This window comes from Haliotis rufescens, unplaced genomic scaffold (genome assembly GCF_023055435.1).
Source record: "Haliotis rufescens isolate VD_foot unplaced genomic scaffold, xgHalRufe1.0.p SCAF_11, whole genome shotgun sequence".
Classification (NCBI taxonomy): domain Eukaryota; kingdom Metazoa; phylum Mollusca; class Gastropoda; order Lepetellida; family Haliotidae; genus Haliotis; species Haliotis rufescens.
In genome coordinates, this window is record NW_025963791.1 from 18959446 (window position 1) to 18985901 (window position 26456).

At 41.1% G+C, this 26456-nt stretch overlaps 4 protein-coding genes across 4 annotated transcripts; 2 read left to right on the forward strand and 2 right to left on the reverse strand.

The window, feature by feature from the left end:
* Positions 1-1641: 1641 nt before the first annotated feature.
* On the reverse strand, positions 1642-4831 carry LOC124120479 (dextranase-like). The gene is made up of 2 exons (XM_046483315.2): positions 3889-4831; positions 1642-2643 (listed from the first exon to the last, which is right to left on the reverse strand). Exons 1-2 carry the CDS (start codon positions 4798-4800, stop codon positions 2104-2106), a joined length of 1452 nt encoding a protein of 483 aa, XP_046339271.2. The 5' UTR covers positions 4801-4831; the 3' UTR covers positions 1642-2103.
* Positions 4510-6714, forward strand: LOC125377985. Its single transcript, XM_048392378.1, has 2 exons — positions 4510-4644; positions 6022-6714. The coding sequence occupies exon 2, from the start codon at positions 6067-6069 to the stop codon at positions 6553-6555; it is 489 nt and encodes a 162-aa protein (XP_048248335.1). The 5' UTR covers positions 4510-4644; positions 6022-6066; the 3' UTR covers positions 6556-6714.
* A 3310-nt stretch (positions 6715-10024) lies between these two features.
* LOC124120462 (dextranase-like) lies at positions 10025-13085 on the forward strand. Its single transcript, XM_046483285.2, has 2 exons — positions 10025-10962; positions 11950-13085. The coding sequence occupies exons 1-2, from the start codon at positions 10057-10059 to the stop codon at positions 12475-12477; spliced, it is 1434 nt and encodes a 477-aa protein (XP_046339241.2). The 5' UTR covers positions 10025-10056; the 3' UTR covers positions 12478-13085.
* An 8691-nt stretch (positions 13086-21776) lies between these two features.
* On the reverse strand, positions 21777-25691 carry LOC124120464 (caspase-3-like). Its single transcript, XM_046483286.2, has 2 exons — positions 25386-25691; positions 21777-23736 (listed from the first exon to the last, which is right to left on the reverse strand). Exon 2 carries the CDS (start codon positions 23717-23719, stop codon positions 22403-22405), a length of 1317 nt encoding a protein of 438 aa, XP_046339242.2. The 5' UTR covers positions 23720-23736; positions 25386-25691; the 3' UTR covers positions 21777-22402.
* Between the last annotated feature and the right edge of the window lie 765 nt (positions 25692-26456).

Genomic DNA, 26456 nt, shown 5'->3' on the forward strand with positions numbered 1-26456 from the left:
GTAAGAAATAATTTAGAAGTCTTTCATTCTCAAAACGACGAACGATATTGATGAGAATTTCATAATTAAACACGATTTTAAACAGGCAGACATATAGTGATTTTACGTGCGCATCCCGGGTGAAACCGGGGATTATTCTATTTTTTTACGAACCATTATGATTTTGAAGAATGAAAGTTGTCTAGTTTTGATGAAATACTACATAATATCATAATCATATATCAGTAAAGATACCAAGTATAATGGTCCCTTGTGTGTCCAAAATAACGATACCAGGCACAGCCAGAATGAATCGACATCGTAATATTGCGACACAATAGAGGTAAAACAGAAAATGTTACAGACAAAACACCCGACACTTAGCCATCACTTTCTGTCGGCTTCATCGTCATTAATTCTGAAAAATATGAATTTGTTTCGCTTCAGGTATTGTTCAATGTGCAAAGACGATGATTGTGGGTTCGAATCCCGGTTCGTCCCGATTATGTTTCTAGGTTTGTCAGCACCATACCCATGCTCGTGGGTTTCACCGAAGTGGTAAACGTCCGAGACCTGCATCACTTCGGGGTTCTCGGTGGTCTAGTGGTAGAGCGTCCGCCCGGAGAGCGTAGGGTCCGGGGTTCGATCCCCGGACGCGTCATACCAAAAGACGTTAAAAGATGGCGCTCGGCATTAAGGGGCTAAAACAAGGACTGGTCGGCTCAGTATTCTGTGGGGTATTCATGTTAAACTGAGGCATGGTATCTCAGTGGGATAGCACTATAAATCGGCACCAGCCCGGACAAGTACAAGCAGACACACACATATACACACACACGTGAGCATGCACATCGCTATATAAGTGAAAATATCTTCGACGCGACGTTAAAACCCCATTTTACCTTCACCTCACTATACGCCTCTATTATACGCCTTAGCAAATGCTTAGCACTCCTAAATTGAAAACTATATATTGACAATATGTCATGATTAGGCTGCGACACCTGAGTGGAATATTTCTAAAAGCGGCGTAAAACCCGATTCACTCACTCCTAGAAATTCGTGTGACGTTGGACGCCTGACGGAAGTGTTTGAAAACGTTATATGAGTTGTTGACCAGGCGTCTGTCATCTTGAAATGAAAACAAAAGACCACCATGGTATTATGCTTCAGAAGTTAATTTTCAAAAAAGCCTTATGAGATAAACGATTTGGTAAGATTTTTTTCAGTGTTTACAACATAAAAATGAAATAGTTCACATGCAATAAGGTAGTTGGTGTTTAAGTGAGTGAAAGCTGTTTAACGCCAATATCAGTCATATCACGGCGGTCTGTAAGTATTCGAGTGTGGACAGGACGAACCAGTGATTGAAAGTTTGAGCAACACTCCACGCCAGCGGGGGTCACGATGACCAGCTACATGGCATGCAACAGAACCTGTCCATCTGATCATGGACAGCATGAAGCACCGAGGGCATTTTCTGACCAGGAATCCCCACAGGGTGGATGGTCCTTAATCTCTCCTTATATGTTTATTACTTCAATGTACTGGCGGTGCACTGTGCCTTCTAATGCCACTCTGTGACATTCAATGTCAACCATCATCAATATTTCACGGAGTTACATAGTGTAAACAAACCTGTAAAGTAATAACGATGACATATAACCCGAACCTCATAATTCTTTACTCAAACTAGTGAAACAGTTCAATTTTAAGGTTTCAATATTCAATTCTATATTCAGATAAATAAAAATGGACTAAGCCATTTTCATAATCAAAAGAAATCTCTGCTATAAGCAGAGTCCATTGTATAATTCTGACCATTGTTTTCATCACAAGCATGTGTTTATACCAGGTGTTCGCGAAAAGGTGAGCCTATCCTGTCCACCGGTTGCACACTCGACACAAACACATGCAAAGGTAAGTCAATTGTCCGCCTGGAAAGACACGGAAACACCTGGTACAAATCAAAATAAGGAATTGCATCGAACATAATTTTTGTCACTGATGCGACACATTTGGAAATATCCTCCACGTCTTCCGTAACACTTTTTGAAAGCTTTACTCACGCCTGAAATGTTGCAGCCAAATGTATTCAAACCTTGTTTCATTACCATCATCTCATTATCCAATGATAGCTCCCCCGCAATTAAACCGGATATTGCTGGTGGTGTGGGCATCGATATGAAAGTCTGCTTGAGCTGCGCTGGAGATGCATTTGCCGCCAATCTTGAAGTTGTTGAACTGCCAGTTGGTGACTCTGGCTCCAGAATTCCCTGCTATTTCGTTATGGAGACTGTCGTGGCCAGGCTGGGAGTCCACAGACAGGTTTATAATGTGGACGTTGGAAGCCGTCCCCGATGCCCCGTTGGCCATCTTCCAATACACAATACGTGGACAAGACCCTTCTACCCTAATGTTGGTGAAGACGATATCACTCATGGCGAAATGCTTTGTGTTACCAGCCAGGTCGAAGACTGCGTCGTTGTCGCTGATGTGACAGTTGGAACCTTTGAAAGTGCACCAGTCGGTGTGAATGACGTCGATGTCACTGATCCTGACTTTCTTCATATCTCTGCCGCTCCACCATCCGTTCTGGAAGACAGCCCCGTTCTGCATCTGCCAGATGACGACCCTCCGTGCCACCATGTTGTCTGTATATACCTGAATACAATAAGCACGCTCCAGTTTGGTTTCTAAATTACTCGAATGGGAGTTACATTTGCCACACCATCCCATGTTCTAGATTATTTGTTGGGTGTAATTGAAATTAATTGAAGATAGGGGAAACCCTGGTCATCCTGACAGTGCCTATCCTTGTAAAACCCATTTCACCTGTCGCTACTGTTCCCAGTAAAACCATGTTTCTTCACCAGTACCGATCCCAGTAAAACCATCCTTGTCCGTCATTATTTTTCCCAGTGAAACCCTGTTCACCCATCAGTACTTTTCTTAGTAAAAACGTGTTCACCTGTCGTTATTTTCCCAGTAAAACAATCTTCACATGTCGTTTATTTTCCCAGTAAAACCCTGTTTATCTGTCTTTTTTTCCCCCAGTACGTCCCCTCTTGACCTGTCGTTTATTTACCCAGTAAAACCCTTTTCACCTGTCGTTTATTTTCCCAGTAAATCCATGTTGACCTGTCGTTTATTTTTCCCAGTACGTCCCCTCTTCACCTGTCATTTATTTCCCAGTAAAACCCAGTTCACCTGTCGCTACTGTTCTCAGTAACCCATGTTTATTCACCAGTACCGATCCCAGTGAAACCCTGTTCACCCGTCAGTACTTTTCCCAGTAAAACCATGTTCACCTGGCGTTTATTTTCCCAGTTAAACCCATGTTCTCCTTTCGTTTATTTCCATAGTAAAACCCTGTTCACCTTACGTTTATTTTCAAAAAAAAACCCTGTTCACCTGTCGTTTATTATCCCAGTAAAACCCTGTTCACCTGTCGTTTATTTTCACAGTAAAACCCTGTTGACCTGTCGTTTATTTTTCCATTAAAAAGCTTTTTACCTGTCGTTTATTTACCCAGTAAAACCCTTTTCACCTGTCGTTTATTTTCCCAGTAAAACCAGGTTCACTTGGTGAGTACTTTTAACAGAAAACCCATGTTGATCCGTCAGTACTGTTTCAAGTAAAACCCTGTTTATCTATACGTTAAAATATCGACTTCACCAATCATCGCTACAAAATAGATATTTAATATTATGTAAAAGTTTCTCACACTACTTCATAATTCTGAGTCTCCAGACTATCACATATTCCCGAGATTGTTTGATTTTGATAACAGAACACGATTTGCATTATGTGAGAGAGACACCTATCAACGCCCCTTCGGTATTGCCAATGCTAATTTACTGCTCAAGCAGAGATCCAAGAAATGTCGACATAACAAAAATCACAAACCTTCAGGGCATCATCGTTTGCCGAGATGAAGCAGTCCTCGACCAGTCCATCATGACCAATACCAATACCATCGGAATTATAGGCCCACGACCCAACCATCTTCACATCACGGACGGTATTGTGATCGCTCAGTCCGCGGTAGAAGTATTTCACAGGATCAACCATAATGATACCCTCAACTACGTGAGAATGTCCCTTATCAATGTCGATCATGGCCCACTGAAATCTTGGATCGTGCCACGTGTATGTAGCAGTGGAGAGTATTCCTCTGCCATAGATCTTCACTGGTTGATTCCCGGTGGTCTTAAATCCTCCTTGAACATACGCCCCTGGTGCTAAATATACTTCTTTTATGTGAGAATCCAATTGTTTTGGGCCATGCAGATTGTGTATCCCTACGTCATAATACAGAACAGAGTTGTCGTTCTTGTTTGGCTTATGTGTCTCAGGCGGATCTGCGAACACAAGGAGCCTGTCTGTTATGTCTGGGCCTCCATCACTGCTGCCGTAGTCATAGTCAAATTCTACGGACATCCACTTCTTGGTGTTGGACACGGTGAATTGGGCAACCTTGGTTCCTGTTCTGCGGCAGTGGTAGGTGTAGCTCTTGGGTCTGACGATGCAGTTGTGGAAGTCGCGCTGGGTGTGGACCTCCACTGTCACGGCACCGCCAGTGAAGGAAAACGACGTGAACGACATCGATCGTCCTGGGTGTGCAGATGATGTTTCGTGGGAACGTTTGTCAGAGGTGGTAATGTAAGTGAAACTGTCATGTTTTCTTCCACCTTGACTCACATACACCTTGAATTTGTTGGAAGCTGGGGGACCACTGGCGTGTGGGTATATGATGACGTTTCCCGTCGCCTCGTTGGCGAGGATGACGAGAACGACCCAAACACAGAGACCGACCATGCTGTGGCGGCACCGGCTGACTGTGGCACTAATAACTTAATATGAATCGGCAGAGATTGTGACGCATGAGACCCATCCCTTCTAATCAGTGCAACCATAACATTTTTTCACTTATTCAAAACATATTGTCTCTACATTCTGTAGAGATAAAAAGAAACATCTGGTACTTTGCTCTATCTGTCTGATAAACGGAACTTTTTCTATTCAAATATAGTTACTGTCTCGACTGTCACGTGGTACGTGAGGGTGGTCTAATTTTGGAAGAAAGTACCCATACATCACTGATACCCAAGTGAAATGAATAAACAAACACATCGATTATTGAGTCATATCAATATGTAATATTCAAAAAGCAGGATATCGGAATAAGAATGTGAACTCAGGTGCACGTGCACGACCAAGGTTTCGAAGTAGGTTTCGGATAGTTAACAAGTCAAAGTCAAAGTGACCACCATTTGCAAAGACATTTGCCTGGCAATGACTCCGAATAAGGACAAAACAGAGAATTCAGGAAGCCTCGGGGACGTCATTCCAGATTTGCCTGCTGCAGCTTGGCCAACATCACACGACTTCGAAGACGGTGAAAACGTCGTTTCAATTCATCCCACACGTTCTATGACGACTTTAAAACAGCAAATCCCATACCGCTAGCTACATTAATAAGAATGTTATATGCACGTCCGGTTTAATGTCATCACCGTGTGGCCTTGATTTTGAATGAAGGCCTCTTAAAACCAAGCAGAGTCGATGCCCCACACTAAGGAAGGTATTTACTAAATTTGATCGGACTGAAATAAACTCTAGATAGTTGTTGAGTTATTATGAAAATTGTTCATTTTTGAGTGTACGACATTGAGCGTGAATCCGACCTTCCAAACTCAATGACAAGTATTTCAAGAACATTCCTGAGGGCAATATAGCAACGTATGTAAATACAGCACATGCTGCATGACCTCAACATAACCTACTACTGTTATCATAAGATTGTTAACAGTCAATTCCTTGTCGAGTTAAGATATAAACAAACTGTTTTCAGGCTGACCTTGGAGACGACCTTGACCATCAACTTGGCTCATCAAGACCTATTCTACCCCGGATCTTCACGGGCCTGCTACAACATATTTTATCAATAGGCGAGTGTGCCTGATTAAAAACCCCTTAGGTATTTGCCTTTAGATCATGATAAAGTCATCTTGTTATCATATATATCATTTTTTTCAGGTGTTCCATACCGGCTTGATTATCAGGCGAACAGTCGTGTGGCAGATGCAGTTCGGAGCCATCTTCCAGTTGGGATGGTGGAAGTCCAGGAACGTTCATGACATCCGGGTCTCCGACGTGGACATTATACATATGGATTGGTGCGCGTACAAGGGAGATAACTGTCATCTTCAGCCTAATGCTGCTGTCTTCACGGTGTCCGGCCACACCCACGAGTTTCACGTTGATGACATCATTCTCAAGGAGATCCGAATTGAGGGAGAATGTCCGAGACTGGTAGAGCGGAAACTCTACAACGGAGCTGTGGGAAAAGTTAGCAATCTGCGTTTCGAGAACAACTATGTTGGATCCGTATCGAGCAGCATGCATAACATTATAGCAGGCACACCAGGAGCTCATATCCAGAACTGGCAGTTTATCAATCTCCGGTATGGCGGCCACTGTGTCTGTAACGCAGGTGCAGGGCACTTTTCGGTTGACTCGCATACGACACACAACAACTTTGTATGCGGTACTGGTCCTATCATTGGATGATATTAATGGAAAGTACACACTGTCGTTTAAAACATCAAAACACACTGGAATATTTGCAAAAGTCGCAAAAGCAGAGCCACTGTACAATTCCGCATGTGTTATGAATCGATATTAATAGTGATGATACCACGCGTGGCACCCGTCACTAACACATGGAAAGACAAGTCAGTTGTTCATCTGAACAAAACAGGGTAATATATGGTACAGGTCAAAATATGGACATTAAGTTTGTCACTAATACGTCACATTTGGAAATATTCTCCACATGTATACCATAAAACTTTTTGAAAACTTTGCTGAGGCTTTGAATGCTGACACCGAATAAAAATTGTTTACCAAGAGTCGTAAGACGCTCTTTAAAGGATGGACATTAAGGGAAAGTTGACCATTGGAAAGTTGAAGTCATCCCTCTTGTCATACATTCTTGTGGATAGTTTTGTGTCACTCAGAACAGTTACGCATAGATCTAAATATGAAAGAGATGAGGCGGTTTCACTGGCTCCCTTTATTTCTAGTTCAGGTGGGTAAATCGGTGGTGGGAACAGGCTAAATGATGGCTATTGAGCGATATCAGATCGCCGATATACCTGAAGCTAAGATAATCATCTTGGCCAGATTCCCTTGTTTTGACGTTTCCAATCCGAGCAGAAATTCCGATTCATATGTATAAAGATGGGGAGCACAAACGTTGCCCATGTGTTAGTGAGGGAGTTATAATTTAACGTCGCATAGGAATTATTTCAGCCATATAGCGACGAGAAGAAGTTGATATATACACAAGTGAGTCATGAATGAATACACAGTTCTATTTAAAACCAAATTTGTCAAACATATTTGGGCAAGACAATATTATCTATAAAGTTGCAAACATCGGCGATAGGCTACCAGTAACCAATGGTTCCCATGGGATGCCGACCTCTGTCATGTTAGGCTTCATGACTAAAATCATGTTATGAGTGATGATATTTTCCGCATTAACATGGAAATGAAACACCTTTTAACCCGTTATTCTTTATAAACTGTAATGTAACACTCTGGTATGACTTCTGCATTATAGTATACAGAAGAATATATTGAGCCACATCACTTATACGGTCCTACTATAAGTGAGTGAGTGAGTATGGTTTTACGCCGCTTTTAGCAATATTCCCGCAATATCACGGCGGGGGACACAAGACATGGGCTTCACACATTGTACCCACGTCGAGAATCGAACCTGGGTCTTCGGCGTGACGATCGAACACTTTAACCACTAGGCTATCCGACCGCCAGGTCCTAAGACATAAAGATGAACAGTAATGTCCGGTTTACTACAGACTGCCATCAGAGAGAACACAGATACAACCGTTAAGGCCACAGTGATTAGGGTTGAGATATAGGATACTAGAGCAAGGGCAGGCCAGACTGAAGGTCAGGGTAGATCTTGGGTTGTGATCACTACGGACAGAAGGTTGTACGTTCGTCGTCTCAGCCATCACAGATGACTAAACTATAGTTATTGTTTGTAGCGAGTGCGTATTCTCAGCAATATTCCAGCTGTGTGACGACGGCCTGTAAATAATGGAGTTTGGTCCAGAGAGTCCAGTGATTGATATTAAGTGTAATGATCCAAGCTGTCTGGGTACGATGACACAATACAAACCAGTTCACTGAACCTGTCCATACAATCTATTCAGTCGCCTTGTACGACCGTCATAGGTAACATTTGTGATATTTGGGATAACACTTCCTTAGTGAAGTACAAATTCTAGCACTTTTTGTGGTTGAGTCCCATCCGGAATTCGAACCCAAACTCCCAGATTGAGGCACCAATCGCCAGCACACAAAGTCATCCACCGAAAACTCAAATGCTTTGACATAATTGAACCTAGTTCTTTTCTGATATTGTAAAAAGTCACGCAAATCCTTTGAGATTTTGAGAATCCACATGGTATTAATTCCGCTTGTCTCAAACACTTTCTGTGAATGAAAAGAAAGTCCTTCCTTGATTTTATTAAGGATTGTGGTTAATCGTTGAGACAGGGATTTGGTGGTACATTTGTTGTACCCAGCAATATACCCCTCTTTGTACGGATCTTTATGGAGCTTTGGAATCCAGTACATGTCATGGACATATCTTCAGGTTAAAGAGTCATGTCAAAAGTGGATAGTACCGATGTATGATTTTGGCAGACGAGACTTTTCAGTTGAGACAACGAGCAATTTCAGTTATGACAGCGTGTGATCCCTCCCAATGCAATGGCTGCTCTTTGTCACACGTTCACGGCTTTGATGTTAGTTATCTACATTTCCGAAACCGTTTGCGATTTAGATATGTACCCATCCACATCTGGCGTCCCTGGGTCATAACGTCCACGTCGATGCATCACAATTCACTTATATTACAGAGTGAAAGATGCGTAGTCTGTTAATAATAATAGGACATCGTCTTTCTCAGACAGTTCCGTGACAGTCGAGATCAGAACAAAGACAGAGTTTACAATGCATTGTACGGTAACAGGTTACATGACAGGGGTCCCATGACAGCCCAAATCGTCACCCAAAGAAACTCCATCAGGATATCAGTGCGACTATGGTTGGTTGGTTGGTTTGTTGTTTAACGCCGCACTCAGCAATATTCTAGCTATATGACGACGGTCTGTAAATAATCGAGTCTTGACCAGACAATCCAGTGATTGATATCATGAGCATCGATCGACGCAATTGGAATATGATGACAACTGCGACTATAGAAGCAAGGAATCAACCATACGGACTAACTTCTAATATTTGCAGACTGCCGTCAAACATGACATTGTTTATACAATGGCAGTGCAGCAGCCAGCATCATTGGCAGCTATTGCCTCAACTGTCTGCTGGATGTGAACACAAGAGAAAGCATGTCGGCTAAGCAACAATTTGCATGCGCATTTTTCATGATTTGCTCGAACTGCACTATGTGTGAATGTCCAAGGTCATACCACCAGAAATCATTTCTGAACAGGTCGCCAAAACGCATATCGACCATTCTCTGTACATTAAAACAGCTTTCAGACTACGGCTAGGTATATGCTAAATTAATGCCCATGGCGACTTTCTTTTGCCTTCCAGTATAGCTAAAAATGTTGAATCTAAACCAACTCATTCAGTGTTGATATTCTTTGGTTTCAGCGAAGGGAACAACGTTTCTTTTAATAAATGAGAATATTATCCAACCATCCTAGGATATTGCTTCAACACACACGTCTTCAAATCTAGCAAATATTGACAGTGTGATCTTTGTGTCTTGTTTTCTTCCAGGAGCCCACGAAACATTTTGGCCGACGAGATATACCCATATGTCTCATATCCTATCAACAGACACAGTACATTTGAGATGTTGAAATGTACGTCATATATGACATGATATATTCGTTATCTGATCCTGTCAATATCAAGCAACACGATAACAGCTATCGTGGAGTGTAAACGTTTGATAAATAACATAACAGGTAGCCATTCACCATAGTGTACTAAAACATCATGGAAGTGTGTCCAGTCATCTACCTAGTAATGACAATGATGGGCGGATGTATGGCCGAGCTGGTCATATACCCTGCACCTCCGACCATGGAGTCATCAGATAAGTATGAGGTATTGGTAGGTCTCGGGGATCCATTATTGGGTACCTTCACTTACAAGACGACCTCGAACCACAGACATATCGAGAACCACTACGTCCATCCCAACCGGTCCGTGTCCTGGTCGTCTTTTGCATTCAGTCGTGGTCCGGTAATCGTTGAGGTCAGGACGCAGAAGGACTTCAGTCAGTGTCTGGTTCGCCCGGTAAGTTACAAGTACGCCTGCAGTAGGGTGGGGAACAAGACGGCTAGGTTTACAGTGACTCGGAATTCTACTATGATGTCTGTAGAGTTTGATAATGACTACGGCAGTTGGAAGTCCGACATAGTCGACAAGCTGCTGATATTTGCAGAACCTTTGGAGAGAGATGTTCCTTCTAAGAGTGACCCCTCGGTAATGTTCTTTGACGTCGGTGTGCATTATCTTGACGGTCAAGTCAGATTAAACTCGAGTATAAAAGAAGTTTACATCAGTGCTGGAGCTTTCGTTGATGGAGGGTTCATCACCACGGACAACACAAAGGTCAAGTTCCATGGAAGAGGGATCTGTTCAGGCCGCAAGTACAAATTTCATGACAAGCGATTTCAGTGGTCGTTGATCAACACTGCACAAGGCACTAATCACACAATTGAAGGCATAACGTTAAGTGATCCCCAACAGTTTTTCATATTCGCCCAAAGTCCCAACAACATCATTAAACAGGTCAAGATGGTGGGCGCCTGGCCTTACAATACTGACGGTATTGAGATGGGCGTTGGTGGTTTGGTGGAGGACGTGTTCATTATGGCCAATGACGACTCACTCAAGGTAATGCCAGACTTTAACCTTTAACAACTCTGTGTGTTTCAGATATGATAGCTTATCAATTATCAATTCATCAATTCCATCTGTATTATTTATGTCTTAGTTTCGTTAATAGCTCTAGAGATTAAACATTACTGTAGCCCCTAAAACCATTACAATCTGACCCGTGAAGATCCAGGGTAGAATAGGTCTCCAGCAACCCGTGTTTGCCGTAAAAGGCGACTATGCTTGTCGTAAGAGGCGACAAACGGGATCTGGTGGAAAGGCTCGCTGACTTGGTTGATGCATGTCACCGTATCCCAATTGCGTGGATCGATGCTCATGATGTCAAAAACTGGATTTTCTGGTCCAGACTCGATTATTTACAGACCGCCGTCATATAGCTGGAATATTGCTGAGTGCGGCGTTAAACAACAAACAAACAAACGTTATAATCTAAGTATAATCCAGAATTGGTTTCTTAGGATTAGTTTGAACTCACTCAAAGACCATCGCACACTTAGTTATCGATTGCACATGTAAATAAAGCAACACAACCCTTTCCATATCCAATAGAAACCTCCGCATAAAACAGAGTCGATTGTACGATTCCGACTACAACATAAGCATGTATTTGTGAATCACTATCAAATAGTAATGATACCAGGTGTTCGCGAAGCGTATCCTGCGGCACCCGTCACCGGTGACACCGGTCACAAACACATGCACAGGCAAGTCAATTGTTCACCTGAAAACGACGGGAACATATGGAACAAGTCAAAACAGGGAATTGCATCGGACATCAATTTTGTCACTGATGCGTCAAATTTGGAAATGTCCTCCATAAACCTTTTTGAAAGTTTTACTGAATCCTTGAATGTTGTAACGGTGATCAAACAACTTCTGAGCAAGAGTCGTACGACGCTAAGTCACGTTTTACTTCAGAGATTCCAGTCTTGCTCGATGGTTCCTTGAATATCTGGAACGACTTAATGTTAGTTTTCCTTATAGGTGTACAACAACGATATGACGATACAGAGAGTGGTCATCTGGCAAATGCAAAATGGTGCCGTATTCCAAACCGGCTGGTGGACGGAACGTGACCTTCACAGAGTCAGCATCAGCAACATCGACGTCATTCACACGGACTGGTGTACATTCCACGACCCCGACTGTGGTATGCTTAGTAGAAACAATGCAGTGTTCGATCTGGCTGGAAACGTCAAGGTCATCAACATGTATAATGTGTCGTTTCAAAACATTCGTCTTGAAGGTTTTTGTCCTCGTTTTGTTTTCTGGACCATGCCGGCAGGGATCAATGGAACTTCATCCAATGTACGATTTATAGATGTCTCGGTTGGTTCACAGCCAAGTAGTGGCCAGCTCATGAATGAAATATCAGGTTATAAACCCAACGGCTATGTGTCCGATTGGCTATTTGCTAATTTGTCTGTAAGCGGACGATGTATTGCTACACCTAACGCTGGGAGATTCGTAATTGATAATTCAACAACATCAAATATTAAGTTTTCGTGTTAGACATGCTACTTAGAATTAGAAATGATTAAAAGAAATGATGATACAAATAATCCAGACGTGTTTCAGGCGTATAGTTGTTGATTCTGTTCGCATGTCATGTTAATTAATACTGTTTTTTTAACGTGGCCTTAATAAACCATCATTAAAATTATTCTTACATATAAACTGTGGGGCAAAAGAAACTATAGCTCTCAATTGTATTATATGTTTGATTTTCATTTATTAATATCTCTAGTTAGTGATATTATATATAAAAAGGTGACTTTATTTGCGCTTAGTCAGCACTCAAAGAATACTTCTAGATGATTTTTATTTTTTTTTACAATAATTTGATTTAAATTTTCTTAAATTAAGAAACAAAATTCGGATAGTAGACAACTGCCGATGGGTATCTTAGACATCTTATATTTTATAGTTTTTCGCACAAATTTACATTTCATGGTAGGGGATAACTTACAGGAACGATTGATCAGACATAATCCAATTTAACAACAGTTCTTTTAATTTTAAGTTACATAAAAAACAAACTCGGTATAATTTTTTTGCCGGTCAGTTTAGCTTGTGTGTGTTGATGCTGATGTCTCATAAAGACCTTGCTCCCACAATCATGCTGTGGCTTTTGTCATGTATCGAGTAACGTTAAGAGAGAAGTGACATTCAATATTCTCTGTCATTCTATTTCTCATTGGGATAAGCATGTTAATGAACTAGATTAGGAATACATTCTCTTCATATGATTACATATGTAAATATTATATGTACCCATAAGCATCACGCTGCTGTCAGCCCAGGTCTGTCTATAGAATCAGGGAAAGCCGATTTCCATCTGCAGTGGAGTGCTGGCACAGTGACAGATCTGTCCGACAGTACCTCCATTAAGCCAAGGTGCACAATCAGCTAAATACCCTAACGCCTTTCATATTCAACCACACACACAGAGCATATGCCTGCTGACCAGAAGACGTATTACTCGGCAATAAACCACCCCACCCCACCTCACCTCACCTCACCTCACCCCATCCCACCAACTTCACATCACCTCACCTCACCCCACCTCACCTCACCCCACCCCACCTCACCTCACCTCACCTCACCCCAACCCCTGTTGCGACCTATATGACCGCCGTTATGTAAGTATATGTTATCTGTGTCCTGCACAATATTTAGTCACGTGACCAGTAATGGTGGACCAGGTACTTGTTGTACCTGTATTGCTTATACAACCTAGAATTATGTAACTTTTGCACGAATTGGAACTCCACAAGGTGCGACAGATCTTTGACTTGTGATATGAAAAGGCATAATTACAAGAATAAGTTTTTGAGTCATCGTTATGGCCACTCCCATATTTAGTTTAGTCTGCTCGACTCCATTCGTTGGAAGTGTATGGAAGAGGATATGTGCGAGACAGTTCGGTGACTATATTGGCCTGCACGTTTTTCGATTTGTCGAGTTCAACACAACTTTGTTTTCTACTAATGCAGGGTAACGACCTCAGGTCTCCGGCTAAACGAGCCGACGTTATAACAACGAGTGTCCCCACCGCCCAGTCAACATTCGATGCACAAACATGCAAATATTCGTTATAATATTGTACCGAAATACTTACTGTCAAGTGTAAACTCCTTTTTGCGGTGAATGGCACATAACACACAGTTGTTGACGGCGCCGGAATTCACTTTTAAGAGTTACGTCCCTTATTCGTGTCAGGATCTGCTGATCGTTGAAGCGAACTCGATATTCGTGTTGGTCCTTGTTTTTCAGCACAATGCTCATTATTCATGTCTGTGGTTATCATCAAAGTTAGCATGCCTTGATAAAACTGAAATCAAATGTGACGTTTACCAGACTTGTTCTTGTTGTGAGTGTTTTGCTAAGTGTGACGTCATAGTTTGATCAGAACGTCGCCTCACAATGTTAGTGGGGGCTTGATTGTGGTTTTGTATCTCATATCTTTTGTGACATATATATATTAGGATATTATATGAGTGTTCATGTCATACTATGTTTACGACACGAGTGTCTAAATTCCGGTGGCCCAGTCGTCTAAGGCGTCGCGATTCGCTGTGCAGAGTTGCGTCCCTTGGGCACGCCAGATACCTGATTGTGGGTTCGAACCCCGGTTCGCCCCAATTACGTTTCTAGGTTTGTCATCACCATACCCGTGCTCGTGGGTTTTACCGAAGGGGTAAACGTCTGAGACCTGCATCACTTCGGGCTTTCCTCCCACATTAGGCTGACACGCCGCGATATAACTGGAATAATGTTAAAAGCGGCGTTAAACCCAACTCACTCACTCACTCACTCACTCTAAATTCCGGAATTTGGGCATAGTGCTAGCGATCGTTGACATTCTACTTTCTGGGGTTAGTGGTGAGTTCTTTACTTATATTGACAGGTTAAAGATAGGAAAGATAAGAAACGTGAATGTGATTCTGCAAGGCATGTGCTAGCTGATACAAGGCACTGGCTTGGATGAAATATTACAGTTACGTAAGTCTTGACATATGACATTGTATCAATATATCTGTGGTTTGTTTGTTGTTTAACGCCCTACTCAGCAATATCCAGCTATATCACTGTTGTCTGTAAATAATCAAGTCTGAACCAGGCAATCCAGTGACTGACATCATGAGCAACGATCTACACAATTGGGATACGATGACATGGATCAACCAGGTCAGCAAGCCTGACCATTACGGTGATCTAAGGAAGTTATATAAAAAACAACCAAAGATGCATCTTCCCGAGGCAAGGGAGTTAACTGACTATAAAAGTCCAGTTTCCGCCTTTGCCGAACTAGGCTGGTATTATGGAGTTACATATTGGCTGGACCAACGAGTCTATGCATAGTCCAATCAAATTCGCGCACCGAAATCGAAATCCGGTTCGTAAACTGTCGTGCTGATTTTGGTCGATTGCAGGATTTGCAAAGCATGTGCACCGCCAACTTGTTGTCAGTTGATATTTTCCAAATCGTTTCATGTTTTTAATCGAGGTGCTCACGTGATTTGATGCATTTCGCGATGTAAGACCCGTTCTATCACAATATAGATCTTGATTATCGATCAGATCGTTTTGACTGGGTGCCACCATTTTGTGTGAAGCAAACGCAAGTGATACGAGAGGTGGAATCTGATTGGTCAATAGGACAGGCATAGAAGGGACATAACTCGTAATAGCCACTGGTGGCGCTACGATCGAGCCCTGGAAATCCAGCCTAGTTTGGCAAGGGTGGGAACTTGACTTTTAAAGTCAGTTAACTCTCTTGCCTCGGGAAGACGCCAAAGATGTGTCCAATAATCGCCTTGTCTTGTAAGAAACAGATTCGTGTAATGGCTGGCAAACCCTAGTGTTAAATAGGTTGTCTGATGTTGTTTTCTTTTCCAAAAATGTGTTTTAGCTTTAAGGTTTTATTGGCTTTAAATGACATGTGAAAACACAGACATGATATTCCAATAGATTTTGGCACTCTTTGTGTAAAGTGCAAAAAATAAGACGTTTATCATAACTTTATCGTTACCTTTTCGCGATACCTGGTGTCATCTCTGATTTTCAGTGGTCCATTCACATATTTTGCACAGCTACTTTGCCCGTTTGCGCTAAATGGTAGATAATCTAGACTGGTTATTCTCTTACATGAATGAACGATTTATGCCTTGAAGCCATCGTCCATGAAGCTGAATTTCTGTGTTATGATGTCGGAAAATAACATTAGTGTCCCTTTCTCAGCCACGTCTGCTTTCATCATTGTGTAAGTTGGTATGCATTAAGCATGTGATATACATAACGACCGTTACATTGTGTACCATCGTGGCTGCCATGTCAAATTGTAGATTTAGCGCTCTACCCTAACAAATGTTGCAACTTGTAATTCGGAATATTGAAGCCTTTTCCAGATATAAATCCGGTCTAACAACTGATAAATCTACAGTTCCATCTTATTTCTCATATGATCTGATTATAGCATAATACATACAAAATAAGGGCATCGTGACAGTGAATTAAAAATTCAATCGGTATAAACGAGGATCTAAAATACCGATGTGGCAAACCATGTGAAAATTCGTATCATTTTTTTTTATTTGAGCTAGAGTGAGTGAGTGAGTATGGTTTTACGCCGCTTTTAGCAATATTCCAGCAATATCACGGCGATGGACACCAGAAATGGGCTTCACACATTGTACCCATGTCGGGAATCGAACCCGGGTCTTAAGCGTGATGAGCGAAGGATTAAACCACTAGGCTACCGGACCGCCCCTAAATTAGCTAGAAACGAACTGATACACCCACTATTGTTAATAGTGAAAGATGTTTGTGATGTTAATATTGACTTGATACTAGTTGTCAGTGCAGCTGACCTTATCATGTACCCTTGTACCCAAGGGAATCAGTGCCCTCGGGTGGTAGCTCAGAGTTGACGGCGGAGGACAAAACTCAGGGGTAAAGTTTAAGATTGCAGCAAGCCAGTTTATTGTTAAGGCTGATAAAGGCTGAGTCGGACGGTACACGTTGGTAATCGCGTGGCAGAACGCGTACCGAGGGGGGGCTACTCAGTTCGGTGCGGAGATCCACTCTGTAACTAACACACCACCCGTCAAGATCCGGGGTAGAATATGTCTTCAGCAACCCATGATTGCCGTAAGAGGCGACTATGCTTGTCGTAAGAGGCGACTAAGGGAGTCGGGTGGTCAGGCTCGCTGACTTGGTTGATAGTTGACTTCACTTACCTCACCTCACCTGTCAAAGGCTAGAGACTGTCAGTCGCCAGATATTCTGTTCGCTGATGTTCACGTCAGTTTTTGGTAAACACAAGGTTTCCAGCCGTGACCTTTGTACCGGTTATGACCTTTGTGCCGGAATATAACCCTACTATGCTATGTAAACGCAAGTGGTATCGTTATCGTGGTATCTAATAAGGAGGTAACTGACGTCATGATAACTTTGATATCCCAAATGTATCTATCGACCACACTTCCAGACATACGCTTGGCTGTCCTATATCGCTGTTGTATCGTTATTCTGAATACGGTGCAATCTTTCTCCTTGATTTTACTGCACCAGGATTGTGCAGTCTTCTTTCACTTTTACCACTCTTTTGGAGGCCAGTTTAGAATAGGCCCCTAGTATATCATGCTTGTCGTAGTGGACTAATTTAGGGATCTTGGACTTGGATGGCGTGTCATTCTACACCTATGATAGTCCCTGACGTGAAAAGTTATCCATTTCAGAATTATTGTCTCATACAGACGATCACATGTCCTTCCTGAAAACAGTTTCCAATGGTAATACGTCTCGTGTCCAAGAGTGAAAGGTGTTTAACACTGTTGTCATCCTAAATCCCCCCCGTCACGAAGTGTTCGTCCGTCCGTCCGTCCGTCCGTCCGTTTAGTCCCGTCAATTACTTTTCTTTACAGAGTTACGACCCTTGGTCCACGTAATTTTACTTATTGTAAAGTGAAATATCATTTCATTCATCTGCTGTCACAGTTTACATCCATGCTGATGTCGGAGGAGTAGACTTCACAGGCAAACAGACCCTTGGTTGTCGTAAGAGGCGACTAACGGGATCGGGTGGTCAGGCTGGCTGACTTGGTTGATGCATGTCATCGTATCCCAATTGATGGATCGATGCTCATGATGTCAAACACTGGACCGCCGTCATATAGCTGGAATAGTGCAGCGTTAAACAACAAACAAACGAACATAGGCAAACAATTATCATATTTACAGTTTAATGTCAAAATATAAATCGTGAGACAGCAATTCAGATATGTCTACTGCTTTCACTGCATGATTTGCAACATGTATAGCAGTCCAACAGTAGTATAGCACTCAGTGTTTGACCATGAATGTACTCAACTGAAAAAGGAAAAATATAGGTATCTTAATTTATTTAAGCAGTTCAAATGTAATGAAAATTTGCAAAAATATGTTGCAGCCAAAAGAAAATTCAAAATATGCTGTGGTCAGAAAAAGAAACAATTTGATGGTAAAATAGTTGAAGATTTGAAAGATGCTGCAAAACATGGTAATTGTAAAACATTTTGGAACACCCTTAAACGGGTTTTATGTAGCAAACACTCTAAATGTGCAATATCTCCTGATGCTATTCAGTTATATTCTAAAGATTTGTTAAACTCTAACAAAACAGAAGTGAATGAAGATTTTAATGTACTTGTAAATGAATTCAGTCACTCTTGTGATAATTGTGATAGCTTACCCATTACAGATGAGTTGTTATCAGATATTATTACTGATGAAGTAGCTGAAGCGTTCAAAAGATTAAAACTCGGGAAATCTCCTGGTGAAGATGGAATCCCTCCAGAATTTTTTAAACTTTCAGAAACAATTCTTATTAAATAATTGAGACCTTTATTTAATAAAATATTAGATACCGGTATATTTCCTGAAGTATGGAACATTGGACTTATAATACCTATACATAAATCTGGTGTTACCTCTGACCCCAACAATTATAGAGGAATATCCCTGCTAAATGCAACTGGGAAATTATTCACGTCAATACTTGAAAAAAGACTACGATCATGGATGGATATAAACGATTTAATACATGAAGCACAAGCTGAATTCAGATCAAACTATTCAGTAACAGACAACATTTTCACACTCCAGGCTCTTTGTACTAAATATTTATCAAAGCGAGGGGGGCGATTTTATTGTGCTTTCATTAATTTCAAGAAAGCCTTTGACTTTGTGGAAAGGAAAAAATTATTATATATGCTCTTACAAAAAGGTTGCCATGGCAAGTTGTATAATGTCTTAGCTAGTATGTATTCTGCTGTTAAGGCTTGTGTAAAAACAGACAAAGGCAGAACAGATTTGTTTACAACTAGCTCCGGTGTAAGACAAGGCTGTATCTTAAGCCCACTTCTGTTTATCTTCTTTATTAATGAGCTTGTAACTGACATTTATAAAACGTGCTGTCATGGTGTGTTTGTTTCAGAAAGTATTGAAGATATTATGCTACTACTTTTTGCCGACGATGTGACTATGTTCTCATATACAGTTATTGGTCTACAAAGACAATTAGATATCTTAAGAAAATTTTGCATTACCTGGGGCCTAAGTGTGAATCTTGATAAAACAAAAACAATTGTTTTCCGAAACGGTGGCATTATACGAAAAAATGAAAAATGGTTCTATGGTTCTATAAATGTAAAACTTGTCCCTTACTACAAGTATCTTGGAGTATTTTTCCCCTCAAGGCTAATCTGGTCAATGGCCTGTAAAAGCCTAGCATCACAGGTTTCTAAAGCCATTTATCATGTTTTCAAAAGAAATAGCTATATAACATTCGAAACAGCTTGTACAATGTTTGATTGTAAGATTGCTCCTATATTACTTTATGGGGCTGAAATCTGGGGGGCAAAATATTATGAATGTATAAAAAAAGTACATACGTCCTATTTTAAAAATTATCTTTGTATCGGAAAATATGCCTCTAATAAAGCTATTCTTGGTGAAACTGGGCGATTAAATATGTTCGTGTTTAGCAAAATAAGGGTACTTAAATACTGGTTGAGATTGCTACGTATGAATCAATGTCGATATCCAAAACAATGTTACAATCTACTTAAACAGTTAGATGATAATGATAAACACACCTGGGTGTCTGATGTAAGATATATTTTGTTTTCTTCAGGCTTTTCATTTGTATGGATCTCTCAACATATTGGCGATGAAAATCTATTTTTGCTAAAAATAAAACAAAGGCTGAGTGATATGTATTCTCAAGAGTGGCATGACTCGATTTCTTCATCAAAATATCTGTCACATTATGCAAATTTGAAATCACTTTTACAGCCAGAATTTTACATCAGTACTCTCACGAATAAATCACTCAGGAGAGCATATTGTAAATTCAGAATATCGCTACACGGTTTTAAGATTAACATGCTACGAAAGTCAAAACATACAAATGAAGACTTGAGTCTATATCTGTGTACCCACTGTAAAGGGAGGCAATTAGAGGATGAATTTCATGTTTTGTTTATATGTTCAAAATATTCTTCTGTCAGAAACCACTATTTGCCTTGGTCATCCAATGTCCATCATGATAATCACAGTTTATGTAATCTACTCAACTCCAAAAATATCAACATTGTAAAGGCTTTGGCCTTATACTTAAATCATGTATTTAATGTGAAATAAGACTACTTTTATTTATTTTCCTGACATCACGTGACGCAGCAAATATTGTAATTGTAATTGTACTCTAGGCCCAAAATACTGAATAAAGAATCTTGAATAGCACTCAGTGTCCCAGGTTCATACCTGCACTTAAGGTGGGCAGCAAAGTTTACATGTGTTACATTCCACATTTCAGTAGAACCCTTCTGGCCTCCAACAGTATGTATGAAGCCTCACAATTCTGAAATAGTGAGTGAGTTTGATTTCACGCCGCGTTTTAACAAAATTTCAGCAATATCACGGCGGGGGACACCAGAAATGAGCTTCACACATTTGTACCCATGTCGGGAATCGAACCCGGGTCTTTGGCGTGACGAGCGAACGCTTTAACCACTAGGCTACCCGACCGCCCCAAAATTATGAAATAATGAGAAGGCTCAACATTGCAAGCACCAATGAATATTCTTGACTTCTTGAAACGAGGGGGCACTGGTGGCCCAGTCGTCTAAGGCGCTGCGATTCGCTGTGCAGAGTCGCGTCCCTTGGGCATGCCAGAAACCTATGATTGTGGGTTCGAATCCCGGTTCGCCCCGATTATGTTTCTAGGTTTGTCAGCACCATACCCGTGCTCGTGGGTTTCACTGAAGTGGTAAACGTCTGGGACCTGCATCACTCCGGGCTTTCCTTCCACATTAAGCTGACATGTTGTGATATAACTGGAATACTGTTAAAAGCGGCGTTAGACCCAACTCACTCACTCACTTGAAACGATAAGTACTCTCCCTTCTGGATTTAACTCAGTGAAAGCTTTCATCTCACAACACAACTGAGATTGTAGAATTAATCTAGATTCACTAAAGGGGTTCAGCCTAGAAAAATATGACGATATACAACAATATTTTCTTATTTTCTGAAATGTAGTGCTTTGTAAAATAAATAAATGTATCCGTACAAAGAGTGATATATTGCTAGGCCCAGCATGTGTACAACCAAATCCCTTTCCCGAAGATTAATAATAATCCTTAATACAATCAAGGAAATACTTTCTTAGTATTCACAGAAAGTATTTGAGACAAGTGGAATTAATACCATGTGAATTCTCAAAAACTCAGATCATTTGCTTGTTTTTTGTTGTTGTTTTTTTGTTTTGCTATCTCAGATAATAACCAAAACATTTGATTTTGCAAATTTGTACACAGCTATCCCACACGAGAAACATAACGGGAAAAACACATTCTTAATTCATGCAACATTTGTCACTAAACGTTTTCATCATAGATATAGTTACATCTTTTTCATCAGTCGTGAATGGAAATGGCGAGACACAAATGTCCCTTATTATTTCAGGATTTTATAATAATAGAGGCAGTCATGATACAAATATACATCTCTGTAAATGTATTCGGTTGACTCGTTCAACCTTAACATAATCATAGAATATCGATGCATTAAATTACATTCAAGCTATAGGGAAACTACAGAGACACATTGCCATGAAATGTGTTAAGTCTTGTAAAGTCCTGTGCCGGTAACTAAACGTGTAACTGGACATTTATCTCATAACTGCCTGTACTTTTTGTCACTGCACATGTTTCTTCGCGGTGTCTGAAGTACGGGGCACTACCCATAGATTACAGTCGGTCATTGTTTCATGTTCCCTTGACAACACACGTATCTAACTACACACCAAGTTTCATCGTTCGCAGATTACAGACATTCATGGGTGTCTGTTGCCTTGACAATATATTTCCAATTTCATCATTGTCACATCTCATGACAACCTCTTCAGGTACAGGCGCTTTCGAAGCCGTGACTGGAACATTGGCATTTGTTTAAATGACCCACCAAAATTCATAGCAGCAACCTCCCCGTTAACCATGGTCAGAATATCCACCATGTGATTCTCAGGAAAGTTCTGAATTTTGTTGCACAGCGTCGATATAAACGGAGAACCTCTGTCCGGGTAACGATACGCAACAAATCCTGTAATAGTAGAATGTGCTATTAAAAGGTCTCCAAACTCCGGCACAGTTGGGCTCTCTCGAGTGACTTCAGGAATTGCTGCAGAGTCTGAATGAGCGTTTGCTGGTGATTGGACCATGGAACCCTGACATGCCTGAATTATGAACAGCTTGGGCTTCCCCGCTAGACTAGGGCAGTGCTGGGCAGAAAACAACGATGTTAGTCTGTCAAGGTCGATTGTCAGGCCGTCTACTCCCAGAATACTGTTGCGTGATCCATGAGACATGATGAAACAGACAAACATACTGTTCATTGTATGATCCATTTTAGATATATCGTGCATTCTCCTGATGAGTGATGAAACATCTTTGTTCTCAATGTACCTCATATCAAATCCAAGTGGTCCAAATGTAGATTCGATGTTCTCTACGTCCTTAACAGCCCCGTCTCGATACGGCAAGTTTTCAAAAGTGTCGTTGTTAACAATAACACACAAACCAGCTGTTTCTTCAACTGGATAGATTTGTACTCCCGAGTGGGGATCACTATTCCGAAGGGCCACTTCTAGCTGTGCTGGGCTACTGTTGATTACAAAACGTTCTTCCAAAACTTGTTGAAGAACATCAACCAACATCGGTTTGATATTGTAGCCAGTTTTAGCTGATACAGAAAAGTGGCCCTTAACTGGTCCGAACTTGTTGATGAATGCATCTACAGCCTCCTGTCGAACGTCGTTCCTGTCTAACCTATCACATTTGTTTCCCACAACAAAAGTATTTGGATTCCCTATCATGAAATAATGACACCAGATATAACCCATTTGTGCTCTATCAAAGCTAGAAGCTTCCTCTCTGTCATAGAACAGTAAACACGCATCTGCCTTATGGTACGCAAAGGCAAGAGCTCCATTGGACTTCACACCTCTGTACTCCGTGATGTTTACAAGAACTGGAACTCCAATGATATTCTCTAGATCCAGTTCCACAACATAACACCTCTTACCAAGTTTGAGCTTCTTGCAGTGTCGTGTATCAGCCAGCTGTCGTATGAAGAGAGATTTGCCCGATCCTTTAGATCCGAGAACATGCAGGGACACAACCCTTCTACCTTCGGCCATCAGGATCATACAACCTCTCCTTGGACCTACAAAATAAGGGTCAGATAGTTCTTGACAAGGCGAACACATGGTCAATTTATTGACATTTGCATCATAACTAGTCACAGAATATCATCCTAAGAGTATCATTATCTCGACCGCCTTCCCCACCCAAATGGATGGATAGATGCATCCATCCATCCATCCATCCGTCCGTCTGTCCTTCCATCCATCCATCCATCCATTCATCCACCCACCCATCCATCCATCCATACCCGGATTTGAGATTCAGTAATAAACATTATCAATTGGGGTTTTTATACTCAAAATTACTACAGTTTATCTACTCATGAACGAATACCAACTGGCTAAAGCAGCAATGATGGAGGTCTTGAACAGTCGGAATAGGACTACATTTTTACGCAAATACGCAGCTAATCTGCTAATCTTTTTCAAGTAAACAATTCTTGCCTTTGCATGTGTTTGTGACGAGTGTCATCGGTGGGGCAGGAGACCATCAGTGTTTGATAATGACTCAAAAACACATGCTAATTATTTATGTAATCGTTCAATCGACTTTGCTTTTTGAAGGGGTTTTGTCGTTTTTATTTACTTATTGTCATAAATCGGAATGAGGAAAAAAGGAATTATGGAAATTTACTACTCAAAACACCCTGCCGACCCTATGTTTGTAACTTGCATTTTGTTTACGAATATATTTTTGCAAATACTAATGATAATCCGTTGTAAACATGTAAAATCTTCCTTTAGAAGTCAAAATCTAGTTTTTTAAATGAAAACCTAAAACTCCCCTTCTATTGTTGATTGATTGGTTGCTTGTCGTTTAACGCCACACTCAACAATATTCCAGCTATGAAGTCGAGACAGGACCAGACAATCCAGTAAGCATCCTTCTACGCTATTTGGATACGATGACAAGCATACTCAATTGTGAAGCGAAATGTAGGCCATGATTAAAGTGAGTGAGTGAGAGTTTGGTTTAACGCCGCTTTTAACAGTATTCCAGTTATATCACGGCGTGTCCGCTTAATGTGTGAGAAAGTGATGCAGGTCTCAGACGTTAACCACTTCGGTGAAACCCACGAGCTCGGGTATGGTGCTGACAAACCTAGAAACATAATCGGGGCGAACCAGCATTCTGGCGTGCCCAAGGGACGCAACGCTGCACGCCGAATCGCCGCGCTTTAGACGACTTGGCCCCCCGTGCCCCCCGCCACGATTAAAAATAGGGCACATGTTAAACAAAGATTCCACATATAAAGCCTAGACGGGTTTTTTTACTTCTGGTAAATGGTAGACACTATTGGGTATGACTTGTAGATACAAGCCTTATACTTGGATACTAGACTGCTCAAACAAGATCCAGGTCTCACATGTTTTCATTTCAAGATATGAAGGGATAATGTGGCCAAACAACATTCATAAACTTCTTTGATAGGCATTTAGAAGTTGGAGTACTAAGTAAGGATACGAATTTATGGATGAACAACTTCTTTATTACAATTAAGAGCAACGTTTCGGTGTAGGTTCTAACACCGTTATCAAGCAAGTGATTTACAGAGTGTGGTTGGCAAGTAACCAAGTACTTGCCAACCACACTCTGAAAATCACTTGCTTGAGTAGTTCATCCATAAATTCTTATCCTTACTTAAAATTTATTAAGTATTTCACTCACAAAACTGGTGTTTGTTCTATCCACCAAACGTCAGGTATTCGTTCGAACTGTTATCATTTGTCTGCTGTGATTGTAAGCTGGTTTGTTGCGAGAATGGTCACAATCCCGTCCTTGTTGGCTGAAATGGCTGCTTGGTTGCGTTTTTGCTGTACCGTTTGATAATAGACACAAACGGTACATGAATAGATGATGTTCACTATGAACTGACGAAGTCAATCCTTACCTTATTTCTATTATTTTGACTGTTTTGCCTAGTGGCTATACTGAATGTAGTTTCCAAATGTTCTGAGACACTTGAGATTGAAGTTTACGGCTTCCTAAACAATCGCAACACTACACACATAACAATCTATAAATAGCTGATGTGTTTTCCCTTCAAAGAACACCATGAAGCGAAGGAACATTTCCGGGTAATAGAGGGGGCTGCATGCTAGGTCATGTTGACCTGGCTCTGTTACGTCATGAGAGTAGCAAGGTCCGTTATTAAGCCCTGGCATATAAAGTCATGAGATAAACGAGGGGCGTTCAATAAGTTTTGCAACTTCAATATAAGACCAAGTCGCAGCATATCTTTTGCACTTTTATTTTTCAATATAATCTCCATTCACCTCAATACACTTATTCCATTTGTCCTTCAAGCTTTTAATACCACTTTTATAGAGATCCGCAGATTGGCCCTCTAACCACGCCTCTGTGGCAGCCTTTATGTCCTCGTCATCCTGGAAGCGTCTTCCACGTAGGGCAGATTTCATTTGCCGGAACAGTAAAGAGTCACTGGGGGCTAAGTCTGGTCTGTAGGGTGGGTGATTTAACTGAACAGCCCAGACAGGTATGAACATTATAAGTCTGAAAATTGGGACTTTGCAGGAAATGAGTCCAAATATGTGATGGCATGTATATGTGTAATATATATTAATTAAAGCTTATCAACTGTATTTTTATGGTCCTACGATACCGTAGTTTTAAAATATAGTAAGAATACAAAATGTGATTTTTCACCTATAAGGTCCCTTATTTCATGCTTGGTCACATGTTATTCTGTAGATGATGATGACCTGTGTTGCCGTTAAC